The 27,557-nt window shown below is 36.8% G+C and overlaps 1 protein-coding gene across 1 annotated transcript; it reads left to right on the top strand.

Moving 5' to 3' along the window:
• Nucleotides 1–2,922: 2,922 nt before the first annotated feature.
• On the top strand, nt 2,923–26,753 carry LOC148938392 (serine/threonine-protein kinase unc-51-like; the record flags this gene model as incomplete). Its single annotated transcript, XM_089107831.1, has 3 exons — nt 2,923–3,066; nt 7,127–7,196; nt 26,703–26,753. Coding segments are annotated over 3 exons (265 nt in total), but the record flags the coding sequence as incomplete, so codon positions are not given.
• Nucleotides 26,754–27,557: the final 804 nt, after the last annotated feature.

A 27,557-nucleotide genomic window follows, 5' to 3' on the forward strand; every position in this document is an offset into this window, starting at 1 on the left:
TCTGGCGATTCGTGTTGAGGGCTGTGTTTTTATTATGTATATTTGCCTACAAATTACCATGATGAGCGTTTGGAGCGTGCTTTTACTTATTCTAGTGATAAACTCGGCCAGTGTATTAACCGTATTAGATCCTTAAGCCTTGAATGCATACTAGTTGGTGACTTCAATTGTGACTTGAATGAACCGCTCTTATCTAGGTCTTTACGTTCTAGGTTGTTGCTTAGTATTTTTGGAGACCAGTTTGACCTCAAGTGCAAAGATTTAAATTTTACACACGTACAGACCTCAATGTCCACATCAGATCTCGATCACGTTGTCGCGTTCGCAAATCTCAGTATTTTACCTGTCATGGTTGTGCTTGATTTTCAGCTGTCTGATCACTTACCAATACATTTCTCAGCCGAGATTCCTTGCCACAGCTCAGATACACAAACGGAAACAACTTCAAAAACACCTCCTAGGTCTCGCCGTGATAGGCGTAAATTTAACCCTGTTTTATTTCAAGAAGAAGCCGCCAGAGTCCTTAGTAAGATCCGTGTCCCTTTCCATCTTCTCTCTGGATTAACTGCTCTTTCAAGGGAGGAAACACAAATATCAGTTGACTTTTATTGCGCAGAAATTTTCCATGCCCTTCGCTGTGCTGAAAAAGCTGCCGTCCCTCTAAGTAGACCCCGTCGTCATACCCTTCCAGGCTGGTTTGAAACTCGAGAGTTACCGGTGACCCCTTGTGACTTTGAATTCGGGCTTCAAATTTGGGTTCCTTGTGGACGATCCCGTTCGGGTTCAGTAAATTCAATCTGCCTTCTCACAGAAAAAAACTTCGTAAGAGAGAAACAAGATCACAGAAAAAAGATGATTGATATCGAATCTACACGGGCCATAATTAATCCTTCTCTCCTTTGGCGTTTTCTTTCCTCTAAAAGCGATGAGTCTTTATCCGCATCTGCTATCCCTGATTCTGAATGGTACGCATATTATGGGTTAGAATTTTAGCCTCCTGACCCAGCCCTCAACGAAAGATACGAAGCTGAGTTGGACGACTTCTTAGATAGTTGTCCTCGGAGTGATTATCTTGTAACGGAGGGAGCTGTATGTAGGGCCATCCCTCACCTAAAACCTAAAAATTCTTTTGGGATTGACGGGATCAGTACACTCCATCTAAAAAGGGGTGGGCCCGCTCTCATTAGTCATGTAACCCTCCTAATGCAGATTATCCTCATTCAAGGTATTGTCCCGACCACTTTCTAAATTGGAGATCTTACGCCAGTTCCTAAAAAAGGAAAAGTTACCATGCAATGCTCCTCTTTCCGTCCAATCACGGTTGCTACCACTTTCTGCAAGTTATTTGAACTTTTATTCGTAGATGAGCTTGAAAAACTGTGTTGTAGTCCACCTAGACAATTTGGTTTTCAACGCGGCATTGGTTGTGCGGAAGCGCTCCATGTTGTTGCATATGTATTCCTAGATGCACACAAATCAGGAGAAAGTCTAGCCATCGGGGCTTAGACCTGCAGAGAGCGTTTGATTCATTGATTCATGCACGTATGTTGCTAAACATACGTTTAGCAACATATATTTAGCTCTATATTTTTCCGTTTTGCACAGTACCTACTAAAATTGCAACCTTGAACAAAAAATAGTTTTCTGATTCGGCGCTATAACCTAGTGGACCCAAATCTAGCTGTTAAGACACTTATTAGCCGGCAAAAAACAAAACCAGCAATTCTAAAGCACGAGTGGGCAAGTTTGCTTTTTTAATTTTCCCTTTTGTTTCCCTTTTTATTTTTTTTTTTTTTTCCTTTCAAAAGTTGTTGTCTTTGTTGCTATTTTCGAAGAAGTTGTTGCTTCTTTTTTAATCTTTGAGTATGCTATCTTTCAGTTTCCACTTTTCGTACTATTTTGTATACTATTTAAGAAGTTGTTGCTTTTGTTGTTATTATTATCGTTTTGTTCCCTCTTTTCGTATTTTTGTATACTCTGTCATTGTACATTTATTGTATACGACGGGTTTTCAATATGTATTATATTATTATTATATTATTATATATATATATATATATATATATATATATATATATATATATATATATATATATATATATATATATATATATATATATATATATATATATATATATATATATATATATATATATATATATATATATATATATATATATATATATATATATATATATATATATATATATATATATATATATATATATTTTTATACATATACCCCGAAATGCGAATTCGGCCCTTCGGGGCTTGTGATAGTCATTTTTTGAAATAAATATCTCATATATATATATATATATATATATATATATATATATATATATATATATATATATATATATATATATACATATATATATATATATATATATATATATATATATATATATATATATATATATATATATATAATATATATATATATATATATATATATATATATATATATATATATATATATAAAAATATATATAATTAAGCAAACAGGCTTGTTGAACAATTTTCATTGCCTTCAAATAACTAAGAAATACTTATATATATACATATATATATATATATATATATATATATATATATATATATATATATATATATATATATATATATATATATATATATATATATATATATATATATATCACAGCAACAAATCTGTAAGATATTTTCCTCTTGGATTGATTTAGCTTTCCTTTATCTCAAAAGCAGCTTTCACCAGAAACAAAAAGGTCAAATGGCTTATAATCTACATATTTTGCCTAAAGATACAGATGTTATAAAGCTTGAGACCCATCTTCTTTACTTTTTTTTTGTAATATCCTATATTAAGGATAATGTTATTTCTAACAACATTTTGAGGCTATTCTCTGTTTCCTGTTCCTTATCTTGGTTTATTTATTTCAGAATGCTAACCTGATTGTGGCAATAAAGTCAATTACAAAGAAGAACATACCAAAAGCGCAGAATCTTTTGGGGAAAGAAGTGAAAATACTGAAAGAGTTAACTGAAGTTCATCATGAAAATATCGTAGCCCTTCTAGATTGCAAGGTCTGTATCTAGGGTTGCTGTGTTGTCAATTTCTCTGGTTCTCCTATAGCGGGTAAAACATAATAAGTTCGTCTGAAAATGTCCTGTATACTTTAATGGAAGTTAAATTTACATTCTCCATCTGTATCACTATAGCTCAATATCGTCTAAAAACTCATTTTGTTGGGATGTATCCGTACAATAGCCCATACAGAATGTACCATAACCCATAGAAAATAACCTCATATGTAAAAATAACCTCATATTAGTAGCCTACTCTGGGTAGCAAGTCTGTTAGCACCATTTTATGAAATTTTGATTCACCTAGTTCCTCCATTGAGAAATAAAGTGCCAAAGTTGATTATTAAAAAATACTATATCTTTTTTGGTTTATTCTCTGATTTAAAATTCTCATATGATTGTGATACAAATAAGCTTTCCTATGCCTACATTTCTACTAAAAAGTTTATGGTGGGAGGGACAATGGGTGTTGGAGTGGTCACTGGTTCTCTTTGGCACTTCAGTCATAAAACCTGACAATCTTCCACTGTCAGTGGGGGATTGTTGGGGTTACACCTGCCTGTTTTATGCTGCTAGTAATCATGGGTTTAGGGAAGGGGGGCAGGGGAGGTCAGCTGCCCCCCCCCTAGAACTTCAAATTTACAATAGATATTAACGAGAAATTTTCCTATGTTGGAATCTTCCTGTTGGATGTTACCTAGTAGATGGTTGAAAAAGCTGAAAATAAACAGAAATTTCCAAAAATCGTTTCCGATATCAATATTTACGTTTCGATAGTCAATATTGATTTTTGGTCCGATATATAGACAGGAGACTGGCCCACGATCGGCACGTTTTGACTTTTTAATTCTCCAGGAATTGATTCAAGCAATAAGAAGTTGCTGAGTATGCCAAGGCAAAGGAAACTCATTCAATACCATCCTTGGAAAAGACAATTAGAAATACTCCACTATTTTCCCACCTGGATGCCTCTCTACCCAAGTGGTCAAGAGTGCCGAACCTGGGCCACCCTGGTACTGGTTCGGCCTTCTCTGGCTTACGTTTGGCCACAGACAAAAAGAAACAGAAAAGTGGTCAGGGGAACATTAAAACTTGTTTTTCGGCTTTAAAGTTAAGAAAGATTGTGGTCAGTATAAAACACTTCAAAATGAATTCAGTAAAGTTTAAAAAAAAACTAAAGAGTATTAATTTCAAATTATAAATCGATTGATCAACACCAAAAGTAAGCTCTTCCGCAAATCTGGTGTTTCACCTGTCAGTGGTTGCAGTTTCATTTCAACTTCTGTGTTTAAGACACTACCTTATCCGTCTCGTCAGTTAGCGCAAAATCTCTTGCTCCAGTCTCCTTTAGAAAGTGGACCTCAAGTTCTTCAGTTGTTGCTTTTCTGATAATGATAAGATAGTGAACAGGATTCACTTTCTTGCTCTTCAGCTCAACCAGGATGTAATCACCAGCCTTGACTTTCTCAGTGTCAAATTGAAAGTTTCTGGTAGGGGGCTCGTCTTCGGTATCCATATTGGAGTCTGAACAGTTGTTGTAATAGAGGATCATCTACATCAGTTGCAGTTGGAATCACTCCAACTGCAACTCTTGTTACGAAAAACGACTCTATTACTTTTGGGTGTTTCTTCCTTTTTTTCAAAAAAAAGGCAAATTTTCTCAGGCTCGTAACCTTTGATGGGTAAGACTAAACTTAATGAAACTTACATATTTGAAATCAGCTAAAATCTGATTCTTTTTATATATCTATTGGTATCAATATTCCGTTTTCTAGAGTTTCAGTTACAATTTAGCCGGGTCGATCCTTACTTACAGTTGGTCACTACGAACTGTACTAATGGCCCAAACTCTATCTCATAGGTCAAAAGCTGATTTTTTGTGCTGCAGGCCAACTCCCTAATATTACTACCTAGAAGGAAGCAAATATTAAGCTCCAATCTCTTTAGCAATGAAAGAACTAAAGATAAGAAGGCACATGTGTTACCATTCCTGTGCCAATGCCCGAAAAACAGAAAATAAAATGAAAAACTCAACCAAAATCAAACAGAGATGGGTTGTTATAGTATTTAGATGGCAGAGCTTCCGGGCCCCTGGGAAAACACTCCGTTTTTGGATCATAAATTTTTGTCTGCTGTTTAGTGTCCTAGTAACAAGTTTCGGCGATAGAGCCAATGAACGTTTGCACATTTAGGAACTTTGAATTGTAACCCAATTTTATTTTGAAACTTGAATCTACCTGCTTGAACATAGTTTTCCACTCAAGGAAACAAAAGCTCGTCAGGCAGCTTTAAATAGTACTCTCGGCCATGGACTACAAAACTTCACTTCAGCTCACACATTGTTTGCTCTGGCTCAAGAACAAGCAAAAACCACCGTTTTATTTTTTATACCATGCTTAAGTTTAATTTGGAAAATGTTTTCATTTTATGGCTTTGGTAAAGAAAGATGCTTTCTGATTTTTCTTAATTTTTTCACCTCCTCGTATTTGACCTGGCGAAATCGTTAGATCTTCATTAATCCTTTCTCTGTTGATTTGACAATAGGCTTGACCTCTTTTGCTAAGAAGATTTCTGACACTGACTCATTAATAATCCAATCTGCGAAATGGAAGTCTGGGGTCAGTAACAGGTTTATTATAAATATATTTGAGTACTGTTGTATTAGCTGAAACCCGCGCAAGAAGTGAAGTTCGGTTAATACTAATGAAATAAAATAAAATAGGATGAAAAAATAATAGTTTAGAAATAAATTTTGGCTATATATTTACACATTAGGGGGGAGGGCGGAGGGTAAAGCATAGCATATATTAAATACGTAACCAAACCTAACCTAGGTACCTTTTCCCCCCTAAATCCCGAAAAATAATAGTCTAAATATTATAAACACAATGAAATACCACGGTTTGCAATCCAATCATTGAAAGAAACCCGTTTGACTAGCTTCTTTAGCATCTTCCCTATATAATATATCGTGTGGGTTCCAGCTAACACAACAGTACCCATATTTGCATTCCAGCTACATTTTTGAATCCACTTAGTAGATATATTTTAATTTCTGGTAGGCTAAATACAAAAGAAACGTAACAGCTTTCCCCATGGGTGTGAATAGAGCGGGGGCTTCATAAATGTCACAGGTTAGTGCAAATTGTACCGGAATAAAAGTCTGTTGTAAAGTAAGGTCACAGTAAAGAAGATGAACTTTTAGATCATTTTTATCACCAAGAAAGAGGATATCAGGTAACATTGCCTATTAAAACCTAGTCTTAATTGCACTAATTGTTACCCCATTCGTATTTAGGGCAATATTCGAGATGTCAAGGCAAGGTATCGAGTTGCAAGGCTCACAGATAGAAGTACACCGATAACCATTTATAACTAGTTTATAAGTAAAAAAGGATATTTGATTATTGTAGTATGCTCTTATGTAATCAACCCCCCCTCCCGATATTTTTTGCAAATATGATTAGATACACCTATATGTAAACAGGTACGGGCCTTGAGAGAGGAAGGGGGGTAGTAATATGGAAAAAGTAGATTTTAGCCAACGATTTTCCGTGCAGAAAAGATTCCTTTTGAAGAATATTAAGGAGAGTCTCTCCTTATCTTCTCCTACCTCCATGTGCTACTATGTACATGTGCTATTTAATCCCTAAGAATCCTTTCTCTTATTAGCACTGACTTATATTCATTCGTTTTATGGTTTTTGTATGGTTACAGTTGTTCTAGTAGCCTTTCTCTTTTACACATTAACTCTAGTTTTGCCAAGAAGCTGACAGAAAGAGTACATTGGTATAGGGAAGAATGTAGAAGAATTGGTATAATTAGGAGCTATAATCAAACTGTTCATCTCTTGTACATCAAATTAGAATAGAATAGCTAAGTAGAAGAAAGCAATTGCTGATGGAAATGTAATACTAAAAATTAAAGAACTGACTACTCACTAGCCTTGTTTAGATAGCTTGATGGAGTGTAAATTAGGCGTTTTATGACTAATTTACTGACTGATTCAAGTTATCCACTATAATTTTTAAAAGGAAATGAGCCTATGCCTTCTTTTTAGGAATCTACCAATCATGTGTTCCTGGTGATGGAATATTGTAATGGAGGAGATCTGGCTGATTACCTTCAAGGTACAGTTTTATATTAACACATGATGTTAAATTCTTATTTGGAAAAACATTACTCTTTTTCTTCACAAATGCTTAGAAAAGAAACAGTAGGGACTCTGCATAAAAAATTTTCCTACTTGGCTTTCTATATTTCTTTTGATTTGGATTTCTGAGATGTGGTCCAAGTTCTTAAGTTACATTATCCTTGAATGATACAGTCGAGTAATTTTGTAGTAATTTTATAAGGCAATAGGATAGAACTGTTTTCGGTCCTTTTACTGTTTTGGAAAATCTATTTTATCTTTCTGTTCATTTTTGTTGCTTGACGTGTTTTCAGGTGTGTCCATACGTTTTTATCTTCTGGGTCTGCATATTTTCATGTATTATTGAACTTTAATTAACGATATAAAATACAATATTTAAAGGGAAGAGGGAAATATAATTAAAAATCTTATTAGTCACAAAACAAAAACTAGTTTGTGTTTTTAGTACCTTCTGTGTTGGTCAATGCTTCCTTAGAAGCCATAAATCTCTCTGTTGCTAAATATCTTGGTCCATATAGCACTAGTTAAGCTAGTTTTTATTATAGCTTCTTTTTTTTAGTAAGTCTGAGTATTTGTAATAAATTTGGAACTTAAATTAGAAAATTTGTACTTCCTTCATTGTCCACAGTGAATATCTAGTTTCAACAATTGAGTTTTCTTTGGACTGAAGGAAAATGACTATCGACTGAAGACAAATAAAAATGAACCTTCTTTTTAACATTTGAAAAATGCTGGCGTGAAAATTTTAATCTAATATTTCCATTAAAATTATTACGAATGTGATTTTGGTAAATCTACCTGTTTTTGTCTCACGACTGGGGGTCGTTTTTGAACCCCCAGAGGAAGTTTTTTTTGGTAGGAAGTGGGGCCTTCGATTTTTTTTTTTTGAACCATAAGTTAGATCTGGAAGGGTCAAAGGGCCATGCACCGCCTGAGTGAAGCAATTGTCAACTGCGAGAGTCATATACGAGGACCATGAGACGAAGTGCTGAGAGGGGAGTGACGAAAAGCTAGAGAAGTCGTTTTTTTTTGCTAGCCAAAATGCTTACAAATCAGGATTTATTGGCTACGGTACTCCGGAATAAAAGTGATATCTTTCATTTCACATAGAGTAATTCAATTGAGACTTCTAAAAGCCATATTAATTTTTACTTTAAATAGTATTCTTTTCCTGCTCACAAAAAAGATGTTAAGTATCAATGCTTAATGTGCGATTTGTTACACTTCTCCCTCATACAAAAAAGGCTTACTATAACTAGACTGTTAAATAACCACATAGTATATGTATGAGTAGTTTCTGAAGGGGTTGAAATGCTTGTGCACTGCTCTAAATGGGGTCTTTTCTTGGTACTCACTTGTGGAAACAAGAAGTGTTGATCCATTACAGATTCTATTGGCTTGATGCTCCAGGCTTAATGTAGTATGACCTGGTACCTGTGAGGTTTTTGTGTGACTTTCAGTTCTACGCGATCAAGGCATTGCTGGCATTGTTTTTGTTTGTTTTGAACCCTTTTTGTTGCCTCCTCCTCAGCACCAGATATATTAAGATATTTGCTTCTTTTTTTCAAGGGAACTTCCTGTTACCTGGGTGTTATGGTAGTTACATCTTTTCTTTTAGTTTTGTCGCTACTGCATGATTAGGAATTGGAGTTTGCCCTCTCTTGATGAAGAAGGATAGCCACATGTATCTTTTCAATGTCAATAACAATCTTTGCTTCATCTGTCTTTTTGTCTTTAAAGCTCCTTGATGCCCTGCTACGACAGAGCCTGGCAAATTTTGGTTGAATATCCTTTATTGGGGTTGAATCTGGCAACAGTGTAGCAAAAGTCTTTGCCAGATTAGCTTTTTTTGTCTTTAGTGGCTTTAGAGGATTTTGGGGATACCAGATACTGTAGATCAATTCTAGGGTCAAGAAGGAGCTTTTGTGATAGTTTTAATGCTTCCTTTGGCTGTGCTTTCCGAAGTATGACCATATGGCAGTGAAAAGTAGTGAGCCATGTCTTGGTATTCAACTTACTGTTGTTGCGAAATCTTTGTTTCAGGATTTCTTAGAAGTTCTATTTCACCTTCTTCTGTATCTGGTTTGCAGTTCCCAAGAAAGGCACCTGGCGGCTGTATGCTAACTCTAGTTTCTGTTATAGGAGCTGAAGCAAGGATGAAGAGTGGACATGACCTGAAACGGTCTGCTTTATTTGGAATGTCTCGGTACCTTTGTTCCATGTATTTGTCCCATGTCAAATATCTAAAAGTTGATGCTGAAATTGACTGTGGTTTAGCTTCGTAAAATCCGGCTCGGTTGTCCAATATAATCCCAATGCCTGGTCGGAATAATTCCCAACATTTAGCTGGCCTACTACCAGATGCCTAGAATTTCTCGGTACAGAACTCTCCATGTCTGAAGAAGATCATTGTGTATTTGATTTTATAGAATTTAAGTTTCAGGTTTTCTGCTAAACTCTTCCTTTTAGCTTGATTAGTCCACCCCGTTAGCCTACTTTTAGATGACTGAATTCATTTCCGAAGTCAACTGAAGTCAAAATAAAAGTTTGAAGGAAAACAAAGTAAACGCTTTATGTTAATGGAAGATAATTCTCCCTGGATTCAGAATTATCCAAATTACACCCAATGTAGGCTTTTTTTTCTCGGATTTTCTTATTTACATCTTGGTTTAAATTCTCTAAAGAAAAATTAATAGCTTTTTTTTAGTATGACTGGCCCATCTTTCTTTATTTAACAATTTTCTTCCGGATAAATGCATAGATTTTAATTAATTATGATAACGGAAAGCTTTCTCTCGCCTGCCACCCCACAAAGCTCTTACTTAAAGTGAGTTCTCGTGCTTCTCCTTTTACTTAAAATCAGTTCTCGTGCTTCTCTTTTGCTACTGCCAACTTATTTGATGTTAAGTCGTACGCCAATTTCTGATTCATAATCAGTTCACGTTTAAAATTACTTTTGCAAAGCTGAATTGATTGGCCATTGTATTTAAGGGTGGTGGGGGCAGGGTTTCGCAGTCAGAGCAGCTTCTCTAGGCGATTTACATGCTGAGGAAATTAGGAGTCCAAGTATGGTAGAAATTGGAAGTGTGTTTTAAATCTTCAGTTTGAAACTTCCTGACTTTTCATTGATTAAGCTTTTAATGAATTCTGTTCCCTACTTGCTGAGTTTTTTTCTTGCAGGGGCCATATATTAATAAAATTCTTTCTGCAGTATGATTTGTCGACTTGTCTGGAATCCCAACCATGGTAAGAAATATGGCTGAAAAGTGATCAGTAATATATAATAGATACCGATTTTCTTTGTCTGATCAACTGAAAGCAACCGGAGGGTCAATACAAACAACTGCAAAAAACTCTATGGGTGCTCTATATTGCTTTCATTATGGTGCATATCATTTTGTATATTATGGCTTTCATTGGTGTATAGCAACACAACAATTCAGTTTGTTCTTCTAAAATTTGAGTTTCCCTTCAATTTTTTCTACTTCATGTGGTATTCGTTTCACTGTTTCCAAGTATTCCTGTTTTGCTCTGCAAAAATCATCTGTTCACAACAGAACTTGTAGGTGCTACTTTAATTATTTATGACTGGTCTCTTCTATCAGCTAACTGATGGAAGCTGAAACAGACAATACCAATGTCCCTGCAACCATATTCCTTAAACCAGGAACATTTTGAATGTCAAGGTCGTACCCTTGGAGTTCTATCTTGATACGTGCCTACTTTTCTGTGGCATCGTTTCTATTCATGAGACATGCAAATGGTCAATGGTCGGTCGTAATACCGGACCTTCTCTGTAAATACGATCCGCAAAGTCGGATTAGCTCCAAAAAGGGTAAAGCTTCCGTGTCGACTTGAATTTTCGAATTATTTCCATAGTTTCAATTAATTCAAATATAAAACTTCCTATCACCGGTGTAACGAACTGCTTCTGATATTTCACAGAATTAGGTTAAATTGATAACATAAACTCTTAACAGTCAGAGTGGTAGACATGTTAGGAACTAGAGTTTTTTTTTTAGTAAGAGAATACTGTCGTATGTCCGATAAACCCGAGTTAGGAAATATATATTTCCCCCTGGACACTACCCCAACCCCAAAGGGCCCTCCTACCCCAACCCCAAAGGGCTCCCGATCCCCAAAGGCCCCCGGGCCCCCAAAGCCCCCCCCCCCCCCCGAGCCCCCAAAGGCCCCCGGGCCCCCAAATTCCCCCAGAGCCCCATACTTTTGATTCTATTTGTTTGCATGTCTGAGTTGATATTTGCAAGTTCAAGAATTTGTCTTTGTTGGTTTGAATGTCTAAATTGTCTGTCATCCTCTGTTTGCATGTCTGATTCTGTTTGTTTGCATGTCTGGGTTGGTGTTTGCAAGTCCAAATCAATGTCTTTGTTGGTTTGAATGTCTAAGGTGTCTGTCTTTCTCTGCTTGTGTGTATGATTCTATTTGTTTGCATGTCTGGGTTGGTGTTTGCAAGTCCAAGAATTTGTCTTTGTTGGTTGGAATGTCTAAAGTGTCTGTCTTTCTCTGTTTGGCTGTTTGATTCTATTTGTTTGAATGACTTGAATTGATTGTTTGAATGTCTAAAGTGTCTGTCTTTCTCTGTTTGTGTGTCTGATTATATTTCTTTTCATGTCTGGGTTGATGTTTGCAAGCCAAATTTTTTGTATGAGTTGGTTTGAATGTCTGATGTGTCTGGGATTCTCGGTGTGTGTGTCTGATTCTATTTGTTTACATGTCTGGGTTGATGGTTGTAAGCCCAAGAATTTGTCTTTGATAGTTTGAATTACTAAAGTGTCTGTCATTCTCTGTTTGTGTGTCTGATTCTATTTGTTTGCATGTCTGGGTTGTTGTTTGAAAGTCCAAGAATTCGTCTTTGTTGGTTTGAATGTCTAAAGTGTCTGTCTTTCTCGGTTTGTATGTCTGAACATATTTGTATTAGTGTCTTGGCTGGTGTTTGCAAGTCCAAGAATTTGTCTTTGTTGGTTTGGATGTCTAAAGTGCCTGTCATTCTCTGTTTGTGTGTCTGATTCTATTTGTTTGCATGTCTGGGTTGTTGTTTGCAAGTCCAAGTATTTGTATTTGTTTGTTTAAATGTCTGAAGTGTCTGTCTTTCTCTGTATGTGTGTCTGATTCTATTTTTTTTTCATGTCTAGGTTGGTTTTTGAAAGTCCAAATATTTTTCTTTGTTGAGTTAAATGTTTGTATATCTGATTCTATTTGGTTGCATGTCTGGGTTGGTGTTTGCAAGTCCAAGAATTTGTCTTTGATAGTTTGAATAACTAAAGTGTCTGTCATTCTCTGTTTGTGTGTCTGAATTTATTTGTTTGCATGTCTGAATTAGTATTTGCTAGTTCAAGTTTTTGACTGTTCTGGTTTGTAGGCATAAAGTTTCTGTCCTTCTCTATGCTTGTGTGTCAGTCTATATTTGTCTGCACGTCTCGGTTGACGTTAGCATGCAAAGGTATTTGTCATATTTGGTTTTAATGCAGATCGTCCCTGTCTTTAACGTTTTATGTTTCTGATTATATTTGTTTGCATCTTTAGGTTGGTGCTTGCAAGTCCAAGTATTTGTCTTTGTTGGTTTAAATGTCTGAAGTGTCTGTCTTTCTCTGTCTGTGTGTCTGATTCTATTTTTTTTTCATGTCTGGGTTGGTTTTTGCAAGTCCAAATATTTTTCTTTGTTGAGTTTCTCTGTTTGTATATCTGATTCTATTTGTTGGCATGTCAGGGTTGGTGTTTGCAAGTCCAAGAATTTTTCTTTGTTGGTTTGAATGTCTAAAGTGTCTGTTTTTCTCTGTTTCTGTGTCTGGTTCTATTTGTTTGCATGTCTGGGTTGGTGTTTGCAAGTCCAAGTATTTGTCTTTTTTCGTTTGAATGCCTAAAGTGTCTGTCCGTCTCTGTTTGTGGGTTTGATTCTATTTGTTTTCATGTCTGGGTTGGTGTTTGAAAGTCCAAGAATTTGTCTTTGTTGGTTTGAATGCATAAAGTTTTTGTCTTTATCTGTTTGCATGTCTGATTCTATTTTTTTGCATTTCTAGGTTTGATGTTTGCAATTCAAACTATTTGTCTTTGTTGGTTTGAATGTCTAAAGTGGCTGTCTTTCTCTGTTTATGTGTTTGATTCTATTTGTTTGCATGTCTGGGTTTATGTTTGCAAGTCCAAGAATTTGTATTTTTTGGTTTGAATGTCTAAAATGACTGTCTTTCTCTGTTTGTGTGTCTGATTCTATTTGTTTGCATGTCTGGGTTGGTGTTTGCAAGTCCAAGAGTTTGTCTTTGTTGGTTTGAATGTCTAAAATGCCTGTCTTTCTCTGTTTGAATGTCTGATTCTATTTGTTTGCATGTCTGAGTTGGTGTTTGCAGGTCCAAGAATTTGTCTTTGTTGGTTAGAATGTCTAAAGTGTCTGTCTTTCTCTGTTTGTGTCTAATTCTATTTGTTTGCATGTCTGGGTTGGTGTTTGCAAGTCCAAGTATTTGTCTTTGTCGGTTTGAATATCTAAAGTGCCCGTCTTTCTCTGTTTGTGTGTCTGATTCTATTTGTTTGCATGTCTGGGTTGGTGTTTGCAAGTTCAAGAATTTGTCTTTGTTGGTTTGAATATCTAAAGTGCCTGTCTTTCTCTTTTTGAGTGTCTGATTCTATTTGTTTGCATGTCTGGGTTGGTGTTTACAACTCCAAGAATTTGTCTTTGTTGGTTTGAATGTCCAAGAATTTGTCTTTGTTGGTTTTAATGTCTAAAGTGTCTGTCTTTCTCTGTTTGTGTGTCTGATTCTATTTGTTGGCATGTCTGGGGTGGTGTTTGCAAGTCCAAGAATTTGTCATTGATGGTTTTAATGTCTAAAGTTTATGTCTTTCTCTGTTTGTGTGTCTGATTCTATTTCTTGCATGTCTGGGTTGGTGTTTGCAAGTCCAAGAATTTGTCTTTGTTGGTTTGAATGTCTAAAGTGACTGTCTTTCTCTGTTTGTGTGTCTGATTCTATTTGTTTGCATGTCTGAGTTGGTGTTTGCAAGTCCAGAATTTATCTTTGTTGGTTTGAATGTCTAAAGTGTCTGTCTTTCTGGATTTGTATGTCTGATTCTATTTGTTTTCATGTCCGAGCTCGTGTTTGCAAGTACAAGAATTTGTCTTTGTTGGATTGAATATCTAAACTGTCTGTCTTTATTAGTTTTTGTGTCTGATTCTATTTGTTTGAATTTCTGGGTTCATGTTTTCATGTCCAAGAATTTGTCTTTGTTGGTTTGAATGTCAAAAGTGTGTTTATTTCTCTGTTTGTTTCTCTGATTCTTTTTGATTGCATGTCTGGGTTGGTGTTTTCAAGTTCAAGTATTTGCCTTTTTTGGCTGGAATATCTAAAGTTTCTGTCTTTCTCTGTTTGTGTGTCTGATTCTATTATTTTGCATGTCTGGGTTGGTTTTTGCAAGTCCAAGTATTTGTCTTTGATTGTTTGAATGACTAAAGTGTCTGTCATTCTCTGTTTGTGTGTCTGATTATATTTGTTTGCATGTGTGAGTTGGTGTTTGCAAGCCCAAGTATTTTTCTATGTTGGTTTGAATGTCTAAAGTGTCTGTCTTTATCTGTTTATGTGTCTAATTCTATTTGGTTACATGTCTGGGTTGATTTTTGTAAGTACAAGAATTTGTCTTTGATAGTTTGAATGACTAAAGTGTCTGTCTTTCTCTGTTTGTATGTCTGACTCTATTTGGCTACATGTCTTGGTTGATGTTTGCAAGCCCAAGAATTTGTCTTTGTTGGTTTGAATGTCTAAAGTGACGGTGTTTCTCTGTTTGGGTGTTTGACTATATTTGTTTGCATGTCTGGGTTGGTGTTTGCAAGTCCAAGAATTTGTCATTGATGGTTTGAATGTCTAAATCACAGTTTATAGAATTAACCAGTATGATCATTCTCTATCTCACCCATTATAAAAACCCGGACCGAGGTGCAAGTGCTCCGAAGAACGTAGAAACATAAGCGGAATTAGAAAATTTTTTCACGGGTAGACAAGTCAGATTGCTCTTGGACGCGAAACAATCGAAAATAAGTGGAATACCCGCTATTACGAATGATGCATTTTGTAACCATTTCTCATTGATTGACGCAAACACACTGATACATAACTGCACAAACATGTGGGAGGAGCTTTTTGTTCGCGGCGAGACTGAAGACCAGAAATGATCTGCGATAAACTTACTGGGTAATTCTATAAACAGTGGTCTAAAGTGTCTGTCTTTCTCTGTTTGTGTGTCTGATTCTATTTGTTTGCATGTCTGGGTTGGTGTTTGCAAGTCCAAGAATTTTTAATTGTTAGTTTGAATTTCTAAATTGTGTGTCTTTATCTATTTGTGTGTCTGATTCTATTTGTTTGCATGTATGGGTTAATGTTTGCAAGTTTCAGAATTTGTCTTTGTCTTTCTGTATGTCTAAAGTGTCTGTCCCTCACTGTTTGTGTGTCTGATTCTATTTGTTTGCATGTCTGGGTTAGTGTTTGCAAGTCCAAGAATTTGTCTTTGTCGGTTTGAGCGCCTAAAGTGTCTGTCTTTCTCTGTTTTTGTGTCTGATTCTATTTGTTTGCATGTCTGGGTTAGTGGTTGCAAATTCAACTATTTGTCTTTGTTGGTTTGAATGTCTAAAGTGTTTTTCTTTCTCTGTTTATGTGTCTGATTCTATTTTGTTGCATGTCTGGGTTGGTGTTTGCATGACCAAGAATTTCTCTTTGTTGGTTTGAATGTCTAAAGTGTCTGTCTTTCTCTGTTTGTGTGTCTGATTCTATTTGTTTGCATGTCTGGGATTGGTGACCCAGACATGCAAACAAATAGAATCCGACACACAAACAGAGAAGGACAGACACTTTAGACATTCAAACCAACAAAGACAAATACTTGGACTTGCAAACACCAACCCAGACATGCAAACAAATAGAATCAGACACCCAAACAGAGAAAATCCTATACTTTAGACAATGAAACCAACAACGAAAAATTCTTGGGCTTGACAAAATCAAACATGACATGCAACCAAATATAATCAGACACACAAACAGTGAATGACGGGCAGTCTAGAAATACAAGCAGACAAATACAAATAGTTGGACTTTCAAACACCAACCCAGACATGCAAAAAAATAGAATCAGACACACAAACAGAAAAAGACAGGCACTTTAGACATTCAAACCCACAAAGGCAAATTCTTGGACTTGCAAACACCAACCAAGACATTCAAACAAATAGAATCAGACACACAAACAGAGAAAGACAGACACTTTGGACATTCAAACCATCAATGACAAATTCTTGGACTTGCAAAAACCAACCCAGACATGCAAACAATAGAATCAGACACACAAACAGAGAAAGACAGACACTTTAGACATTCAAACCAACAAAGACAAATTCTTGTACTTGCACACACCAACCCAGACATGCAAACAAATAGAATCAGATACACAAACAGAGAAGGACAGACACTTTAGACGTTCAAGCCAACAAAGAGAAATTCTTGGACTTGCAAACACCAACCCAGACATGCAACCATATAGAATGAGACACACAAACAGAGAAGGACAGACACTTTAGACATTCAAACCAACAAAGACAAATACTTGGACTTGCAAACACCAACCCAGACATGCAAACAAATAGAATCAGACACACAAACAGAGAAAGAAAGATACTTTAGACATTCAAGCCATCAATGAAAAATTATTCAACTTGCAAAAATCAGCAATGACAAGTCGACAAATAGAAACTGAAACACAAAGAAAGAATCATAGGATGTTTAGACATTCAAACCATCAAATAGAAAAACTTGGACCTGCAACCACCAATTTAGAAATGCAAACAAATAGAAACAAACACACAAACAGAGAAAGAAAGACACTTTAGACATTCAAACCAACAAAGACAAATTCTTGGACTTGCACCCACCAACCCAGACATGCAAACAAATAGAATCAGACACACAAACAGAGAAAGACAGACACTTTAGACATTCCAACCAATACAGACAAATTCTTGGGCTTGCAAACACCAACCCAGACATGCAAACAAATAGAATCAGACACACAAACAGTGAAGGGCAGACACTCTAGACATTCAAACCAACAAAGACAAATACTTGGACTTGCAAACACCAACCCAGATATTCAAACAATAGAAACAGACACAAAAAAAGATAAAGCGGGAGGCTTTATAAATCACAGACAGTAATGGAAAACACATGAAAAGGCAAAAATCAATTTTAACTTACAAACAAAAAGAATCAAACACCCAAACAGAGAAAGACATACACTTTAGGTATTCAAACCAACAAAGGCAAATTCTTGGACATGCAAACATCAGTCAAGACATTCCAACAAATATAATAAGACACACAAACAGATAAATAGAGACACTTTAGACTTTCAAACCATCAATGAAAAATAATTTAACGTGCATACACCGTCTCGGACATGCAAACAAATAGAATCAGACACACAAACAGAGAAAGACACACACTTTAGATATTCAAACCAACAAAGACAAATTCTTGGACTTGCAAACATCAACCCAGACATGTAAACAAATAGAATCAGACACACAAACAGAGAAAGACAGACACTTTAGGCATTCAAAGCAACAAAGACAAATTCTTGGACTTGCAACCACCAACCCAGACATGCAAACAAATAGAATCAGACATACAAACAGAGAAAGACAGACACTTTAGACATTCCAACCAATAAAGACAAATTCTTGGGCTTGCAAACACCAACCTAGACATGCAAACAAATAGAATCAGACACACAAACAGAGGAAGACAGACACTTTAGACATACAAACCAACAAAGACAAATTCTTGGACATGCAATCACCAACACCCACATGTACAAAAATAAAAAGAGACAAACAAACAGAGAAAAACAGACAGTTTAGACATCCAAAACAAGAAAGACAAATTCTTGGACTTGCAATCATCAACCCAGACATGTAAACAAACAGAATCAGACACAGAAACAGAGAAAGACAGACACTTTAGACATTCAAACCAACAAAGACAAATATTTGGACTTGCAAACATCAACCCAGACATGCAAACAAATAGATTCAGACATACAAACAGAAAAAGACAGACACTTTAGACATTTAACTCAACAAAGAAAAATATTTGGACTTGCAAAAACCAACCCAGACATGAAAAAAAAATAGAATCAGACACACAGACAGAGAAAGAGAGAAACTTTAGACATTCAAACTAACTAAAACAAATACTTGGACTTGCAAAAACCAACCCAGACATGCAAACAAATAGAATCAAACACAAAAACAGAGAAAGGCAGACACTTTATAGATCCAAACCAACAAAGACAAATTCTTAGACTTGCAAACACCAGCCCAGACATGAAAACAAATAGAATTAGACACACAAACAGAGAAAGACAGACACTTTAGACATTCAAACCAACAAAGACAAATTCTTGGACTTGCAAACATCAACCCAGACATGCAAACAAATAGAATCAGACACACAAACAGAGAAGGACAGACACTTTAGTCATTCAAACTATCAAAGACAAATTCTTGGACTTGCAAACACCAACCCAGACATGCAACCAAATAGAATCAGACACAAAAACAGAGAAAGACAGACACTTTAGACATTCAAACCAACAAAGACAAATTCTTGGACTTGCAAACACCAACCCAGACATGCAAACAAATAGAATCAGACACACAAACAGAGAATGACAGACACTTTAGTAATTCAAACTATCAAAGACAAATTCTTGGACTTGCAAAAACCAACCCAGACATGCAAACTAATAGAATCAGACACACAAACCGAGAAAGACAGACACTTTAGCTATTCAAACCAACAAAGACAAATACTTGAACTTGCAAACACCATCCCAGACATGCAATCAAATAGAATAAAAGACAGAAACAGAAAAATAAACACACTTTTGGCATTCAAATCAACAAAGACAAATTCTTGGACATGCAAAAATCAACCCAGAAATGCAAACAAATAGAATCAGACACACAAACTAAGAAGGACAGACAGTCTAGGCATTCAAACCAACAAAGACAAATTCTTGGACTTGAAAACATCAACCCAGACATGAAAAAAAATAGAATCACACACACAAATAAAGAAAGACAGACACTTTAGACATTCAAACCAACAAAGATAAATACTTGGACTTTCAAAGACAAACTCAGACATGCAAACAAATAGAATCAGACACACAATCAGAGAATGTCAGTCACTTTTGGAATTCAAATCAACAAAGACAAATATTTTGACTTGCAAACATCAGCTCAGACATGCAAACAAATAGAATCAGACGCACAAATAGAGACAGACATACACTTTGGATATTCACAACAACAAAGAAAAATTATTGGACTTGCAAACACCAACCCAGACATGCCCACAAATAGAATCAGACACACAAACAATGAAAGACAGACACTTTTGACATTCAAACCAACAATGACAAATACTTGGACATTCAAACCAACAAAGACAAATTCTTGGAGTTGTAAACACCAACCCAGACATGCAAACAAATATAATCAGATACACAAAACAGAGAAAGATAGACACTTTAGATATTCAAACCAACAAAGACAAATTCTTGAACTTGCAAACACCAACCCAGACATGCAAACAAATAGAATCAGACACACAAACAGAGAAAGACGGGCACTTTAGATATTCAAACCGACAAAGACAAATACTTGGACTTGCAAACATCAACTCAGACATGCAAACAAATAGAATCAGACACACAAACAGAGAAAGACAGACACTTTAGACATTCTTACCAACAAAGACAAATTCTTGGACCTGCAAACACCAACTCAGACATGCAAACAAATAGAATCAGACACGCAAACAGAGAAAGACAGGCACTTTAGACATTCAAACCACCAAAGACAAACACTTGGACTTGCAAACATCAAACCAGGAATTCAAACTAATATAATCAAACACACAAACAGAGAAAGTCAGACATTTTAGGCATTCAAACCAACAAATAGAGATTCTTGACTTGCGAACAGCAACCCAGACATGCAAAAAAATAGAATCAGACACATAAACAGAGATAGACAGCCACTTTAGACATTCAAACCAACAAAGACAAATAGTTGGACTTGCAAACACAAACCTAGACATGCAAACAAATAGAATCAGACATGCAAACAGATAAAGACAAAAACTTTAGACATTCAAATCAACAAAGACAAATTCTTGGACTTGCAAACACCAACCCAGATATGCAAACAAATAGAATCAAACTCAAAAAAAGAGCAAGACGATCACCTTAGAATTTCAAACGAACAAACACAAGTACTCGGACTTACAAACACCAACTCAGCTATGCCAACAAGTAGAATCAAACATACGAACAGATAAAGACAGACACTGAAGGAATTCAAACCAAAAAAGACAAATACTTGGACTTGCAAACACTAACCCTGACATGCCAACAAATAGAATCAGATATACAAACAGAGAAAGACAGAAACTTTAGACATTCAAACCAACAAAGACAAATTCTTGGACATGGAAACACCAACCCAGACATGGAAACAAATAGAATCAGACACATAAACAGAGAAAGACAGACACTTAAGACATTCAAACCAACAATGACAAAATTCTTGGACTTGCAAACACCAACCCAGACATGCAAACAAATAGAATCAGACACACAAACAGAGAAAGACAGAAACTTTAGACATTCAAACAAACAAAGACAAATTCTTGGACATGGAAACACCAACCCAGACATGCAAACAAATAGAATCAAACACAAAAGCAGAGAAAGACGGACACTTTAGACATTCAAACCAACAAAGAAAAATACTTGGACTTGCAAACACCAACCCAGACTTGCAAACAAATAGAATCAGACATGTAAACAGAGAAAGAGAGACACTTTTGACATTCAAACCAACAAAGACAAATTTTTGAACTTGCAAACATCAACCCAGACATGGAAAGAAATAGAATCAGACATGCAAACAGAGAAAGACAGACACTTTAGACATTCAAACCAACAAAGACAAATTTTTGAACTTGCAAACATCAACCCAGACATGCAAACAAATAGAATCAAAAGTATGGGGCCGGGGGGCATTTGGGGGCTCGGGGGGCCTTTGGGGGCTCGGGGTGCCTTTGGGGGCCTGGGGTGCCTTTGGGGGCCCGGGGTGCCTTTGGGGGCCCGGGGGGCCTTTGGGGGTCGGGGGCCCTTTGGGGTTGGGGTAGGAGGGTCCATTGGGGTTGGTGTAGGGGAGTTGTTGGGGTAGGAGACCTCACACCACTGTTTAAATAGAACTTGTGTATTATAACGACCACAGAGTTTCACCGTCAAGTCATCTTCTAAAATGTCTAATTGTTTCGCCCAAATCATCTTCTAAAATGTCTAAAACGGTTTCGCCCAAATAATCACCTAAACGTAATTTCTGCGTGATTCTTTTGTTTTGGCATCCCTGCGCTGTCACATTTGAAATTCCTAGGAAACCTTTTGCCGCGTTAATCTCTTCATCTCAAAGATGTTCCTAGCTACACTATTATGGTTTCGATAGAATATCAATTCTTCCCTCTGACTTAAAGATCAAAGAAGCCGTATTTAAAAATAGAATTTCTATCTCTTTAGACTCTCGCATAATTCCAAGATAATAAGTGATGTCATTTCTAATTCCTGACACTAAAGATCAGTGAAGCCATATTTGAAAATAGAATATTAATTTTTCTCTCTGACCTAAAGACCGTTTATCCCTCAGACCTAAGATCAAAGAAGCCATATTTGTTTCTTAATTCCCCTTTCGTAAATCAATAATTCCCCTCGATTATGTAAATCCAGTTCTCGGAAATTCACTTCCCCCTCTAGTCCTAGATCAATACATCACTTCCCCTAAGTGAAGCCATATGTATTCCCCTCTGTATCTTAACCATCAAACAGAACGAAACCATGAAAATACATCAAAGTGAGAAAAATCCTGTTTTTTCATTCTCAGTGACAAAAACCATAAAAACATGCATAAATTATGTACTGTCGGCGTTAGACTCAATTGTAGATGGCAGCACATGTGCCCCGTCGCGCTGGTACCACCCTTTCTACTATCGGATGGGTTTGGGGAAAAAGGATGTGGAGGGTTGGTCTCTTTTGACTCTTTAAAAGTGAACTAGAACTTTCTATTTTCAATCAAATGAGCCCTCTCTGAAGTTTATACGAGTATCCCTTCTATAAGAACCATATATATCCCCAGGGTATAACTTACAGCGCCTGTCCCTGGACCCTGGTTGGGGGGGGTCGACCCTGGAGTTTTAATGTCTGATGGTTGAACTATTTTTAACAAAATGGTCACCTCAAATTTTTATTGGATGGGCTTATCCATCCGATACACCCAAAGGCGTGGAGGGGCTAGTTGCCCTCGGATCTTTTTTCACTCTGAGAAAATGAACTACAATTTTTAATTTCCATTCAAATCAACCCTCTCTGAAGTTTATACGAGCATCCCTTTCATAAGAACCACATACTGCCCCAGGACTTAGCTTACAATGCCTGCCCTCCGGGCACTGGGGGGCTGTGTCGACACCGGAGTTTTTGTTATCTGACCTTTGAACTATTTTGAATAAATGGCTCTCTCAGAGTTCTTATCAGATGGGTTTGAGGAAAATAGGGCGTGGAGAGGGGGGCTAGTTACACTCTGATCTCTTTTGACTCTTAAAAAGTGAACGAGAACTTTCAATTTCCAATCATATGAGCCCTCTCAGAAGTTTATACGAGCATACCTTCCATAAGAACCGAATATGCCCCCAGAGCAATACTTACAACGCCTGCCCCGGGCCCTGACGGGGTTGTGTCGACACAGGAGTTTTTCTTATCTGACCTTTGAACTATTTTTTACGAAATGGGCATGCGTAAAGGAGTTTTTGTTATATGATCTTTGAATTATTATTACCAAAATGGTTACCTCAAATTTTTATCAGATGTATTTGGGGAAAAAGGGCGTAGGGGGGCTAGTTGCCCTTCCATCACTTTTGACTCTTAAAAAGGGCACTAGAACTCTCGATTTCCAATTGAATGAGCCCCCTTTGAAGTTTATACGACGACCCCTTCCATATGAAGTGCCTCTGGGGAAAAACTAAATGGAGTGTGGAGGGAGGCTAGCTGCCCTCCAATCACTTCCGACTCTTAAACAGTGAATTACATCTTTCAATTTCCAATCAAATGATCCCTCTATAAAGTGTATACGAGCATCCATTCCTTCCATAAAAACCATATATGCCCCCAGGGCATAACTTACAACGCCTACCCCAGGGCCCTGGGTGGCTGTGTCGACACTAGAGTTTTTTGTTATTAGAACTTTGAACTATTTTTAACAAAATGTCTATCTCAAAATTTTTATCTGATGCACTCAGGACGTGAAGGAGGGGGGGGGGGCTAGGTTCCCTTCGATATCTTTTGTATCGTAAGATGTAAAAAAGCAATTTCAATTTCAAGTCAAATGAACACTCTCTGGTGACGAGACGCGGTTCCATAAAAACTATGTTTAACCGCAGAGCATTATAACGCCGGCCTCCGGATCCTAGCGGGTTCTGTTTGCACAGGAGTTCTTCTTATCTGACCTTTGAGCTCTTTTTAACGAAATAAGTATTATAGAAGTTTTATCGATGGGCTTGGAGAAAGGAGGGTGTGTGGGGGGGAGGGCTAATTCCCCTCAGATATCTTTTGACTCTAAAAAATTGAACTAGAAGTTTCGATTTCCAATCAAATGAGCCCCCTCTGAAGTTTATACGAGCATTCCTTTCATAAGAATCATATACGCCCCCAGGACAACACTTACAACGCCTATCCCCTGAGCCCCGGGGGGAGTTTTTGTTATCTAATTTTTGAATAACTTCCAAAAAACTGGCTATCTCAAAATTTGTAGCGGATGGGTTTGGGGAAAAAAGAGCGCGAGGGGGAGCTAGCTGCCCTTAACTCTCTTGACTCTTAAAAAGTTAACTAGAACTTTCAATTTCCAATCAAATGAGCTCCTTCTGAAGTTTATACGAGCATCACTTTAATAAAAACCATACATGCCCTTTGGGCATAACTTAGAACGCCTTCCCCTGGACCCTGGGGGGTTGTATTGACACTGGATTTTTTCTTATCCGACCTTTGAACTATTTTTGAAAAAATTTCTATTTCAAAATTTTCGATCAGATGGGTTTGGAAAAAGAAGCCGTGATGGGGGGGGGGGGGCTAGCTGCCCTCGGATCTCTTTTGAGTATTAAAAAGTGAGCTCGAACTTTCAATTTCCAATCAAATGAGCCCTCTGAAGTTTATACGAGCATCCCTTTCATACGAAGAATATTCCGTATATACATACAAGGCTTACAACGCCTGCCCCAGGGCCCGGGGGGGGTGTGTGACGACACCTGAGTTTTTTGTTATCTGACTTTGAGCAATTTTTAACTTAATGGCTATCTAAAAATTTTTATTGGATGCATTTGAGGAAAAAGGGGCGTGGGGTGGGGGGAGGGCTAGTTGCCCTCCAATCTCATTTGACTCTAAAAAACTGAACTATAACTTTCAATTTTCAATCAAAGGAGCCATCTCTGAAGTTTTTACGAGCATCTCTTCAATAAGAACCATATATTCCCCCAGGGCATAACTTACAACACCTGACCCAGGGCCCTGGGGGGCTTTGTCGACCCCTGAGTTTTCTTTATATGGTCTTTGAACTATTTAAAAAAAAAGCTATCTCAAAGTTCATATCGGATGGGTTGGAGGGAAAAAGGGCGTGGAGGGGGGGGGGGGGGCTAGGTGCCCTCTAATCTCTTGACTCTTAAAAAGTGAACTAGAATTTCCAATCAAATGAGCCCTCTTTGAAGTCAATACGAGGATCCCTTCCATAAGACCCATATATGCCCCCAGGGCATAACTTATAACGCCTGCCCCTGGGCCCTGCTCAACCGGGGGGGGGGAGTGTCCTGCTCAACCATATAATTTCCAGAACTTTCAACTACGTTGAACAAAATGGCCATATCAAAATTTTGATTGGATGTGTTTGGGGAAATGGTGGCCGTGGAAGGGGTTGCCTTAGAATCACTTTCGACTATTAAAAAGGGAACTAGCCATTTAATTTTCCAATCGAATGAGCCCTTTCTGAAGTTTCTATGACAACTCTTTCTATACAAAACCTTATATGCCCCCAGGGCATAACTCACAGCCCTTGCCCTGAGGGCTCTGGGGGGGTTGTTATCCTCAAAGACCTAATTTCCAGAACTTAAAACTAAGTTGAATAAAATGATTATCTCAAAATTTTGACTGGATGTGTTTGGGAAAAAGGTGGGCGTGTAAGAGGGGTTAGTTGCCCTCCAATCACTTTTGACTATTAAAAAGGGCACTAGCCCTTTGAATTTCCAATCGAATAAGCCTTTTTTGAAGCTTCTACGACAACACATTCTATAAAACACATTACATGCCCCCAGGGTATAACTTATACTCTTTCCGCTAGGAGTTACGGAAAAGTGCTTTCATCAAAAACATTACTACCATCAGAATGTCAGTTCCACCAAATAAAAGCGATATCTCCGGAGTTCTATTGGATGCGCCTGGAAGAATAATGGGCGAGAACAGGAAGCTAATTGCTCTTCATTCCTTTTTGAATATTAAAAAGGCATAAATCAATACGGTTTTCCATTGAATAGGTTTTTTTCGAAGTTTCTGCGACAACTCCTTCCATACGAAGTGCCCTGTTCTAAAGGAAAAAAAATAATAATAAATAATACATTGTGCCAACATCGTTCTTATATGCCCCCGGGCATAACTTGAAATCCTTGCCCTGAGGTTTTTGGGGGAGTGTCCTCCTCAAAAACATATTTTCTGTCTGGAAATCAACTACGCTGAACGTAATGGCTATCTCAAAATTTTGATTGGATGTGTTTGGGGGAATGATGGGCGTTGGGGGGGCTAGTTACCCTCCAATCACTTTTGACCATTAAAAAGGGCACTATAACTCTCGATTTCCAATCGAATGAGCCCCCTTTGAAGTTTCTACAACGACCCCTTCCATTTGAAGTGCCTCTGGGAAAAACTAAATAAATAAATAATAATAAAACATTGGAGCCGTATGGCCTTTACTATAGGCAACGCTATAGCGTTGCCTCTGATCTGATTTTAGAAATCGATAAAGCTGAAACTGCTCGTTGATCTTTTCCAATTTTCGGTTTCATTTTTATTTTGGTTATACCTATTGTCTTTTTGCGTATTTACAACTTCTCAAACTAAATAAAGTATTCACATAAGAATTCCCCCACCCCACTCTGTTTAATGCTTCTGTTTTGGCCACCTCCCAATGTCTTTTCTCCCAAAATATTATCTTTTAATCTTATCCCATCGTGATCCGAGGCTTTCTGCTTTTTCCTTTTCTTCTTATAGGTTACTCAGGATAGTTTCCTCGTGCCACCTATCGAATTTAAATTGAATAGTATTTATTTTTTTTTAGCCAAAGGAACTTTAAGTGAAGATACAATTCGGATGTTTCTGCGACAATTGGGTAAGTAATCATTTTGTATGTTGTTACTGCGTACTTAATTAACACTTACTTAGTTAATATATCGTTCCTTTATTAACATCTGTGAAACAATCTATTATGTAAATTTCTATTTCTTAGTGTACGGTTGTTTTTTGGATATAGAAGAGTGCATGTTTTCTTACTTGCTTTTAATGGTATTAAATCTCTAAAATATAATAAACCTCAAGACCGAATATTTTAGAAAAAAATTAGAACTTCTGTTTTGAAAACAGTATTTCTGATATTGTTTCCCAAAAATCTGTATTTGAAGTTATTTGATTGCTAAAAAGTTAAGCTTCAAAGTTAGGGTATTTTTTTTTTACAAGGTGTTGGGAATCCGCAGAATCAAAACTACAAAATAGAAAGTCACAGATCAAATTTTATTTCTGGAGAACCGCGTAAGTTCCAGTTCTTAGAAGATTAAGATCGGTCCAACCTTGTTGAATTTTTTTTTACCTAATCTAAAGAAAAGCTACCTCTGAGATTTCAAGGAAACCGATGCGTGATAATAACTTTAGAAATTGTTGCTTTGTATACAGTTGATTTTTGGATGTAGAAGAGTGTTAGTCTTCTTGCTTACTTTTCAAGGCATAATACGTCTAAAATATAATAAACGTCAAGATCGGAAACAAAACAAAAAAATAATCTGAACTTCTGTGTTTCGAAATCATTATTTATGTTATTATTTCTAAAATTTTTCGGGAGGTACGGAAATTTTGCCGAGGTATCCGAAGAGATAAGCTTAGCTTCGAAGCTAGGATCTTTTACTTAGACAAAATGAAGAGA

Source organism: Artemia sp. Qi Xiang Cuo, unplaced genomic scaffold, assembly GCF_049724085.1.
Source record: "Artemia sp. Qi Xiang Cuo unplaced genomic scaffold, ASM4972408v1 HiC_scaffold_3411, whole genome shotgun sequence".
Lineage (NCBI taxonomy): Eukaryota > Metazoa > Arthropoda > Branchiopoda > Anostraca > Artemiidae > Artemia > Artemia sp. Qi Xiang Cuo.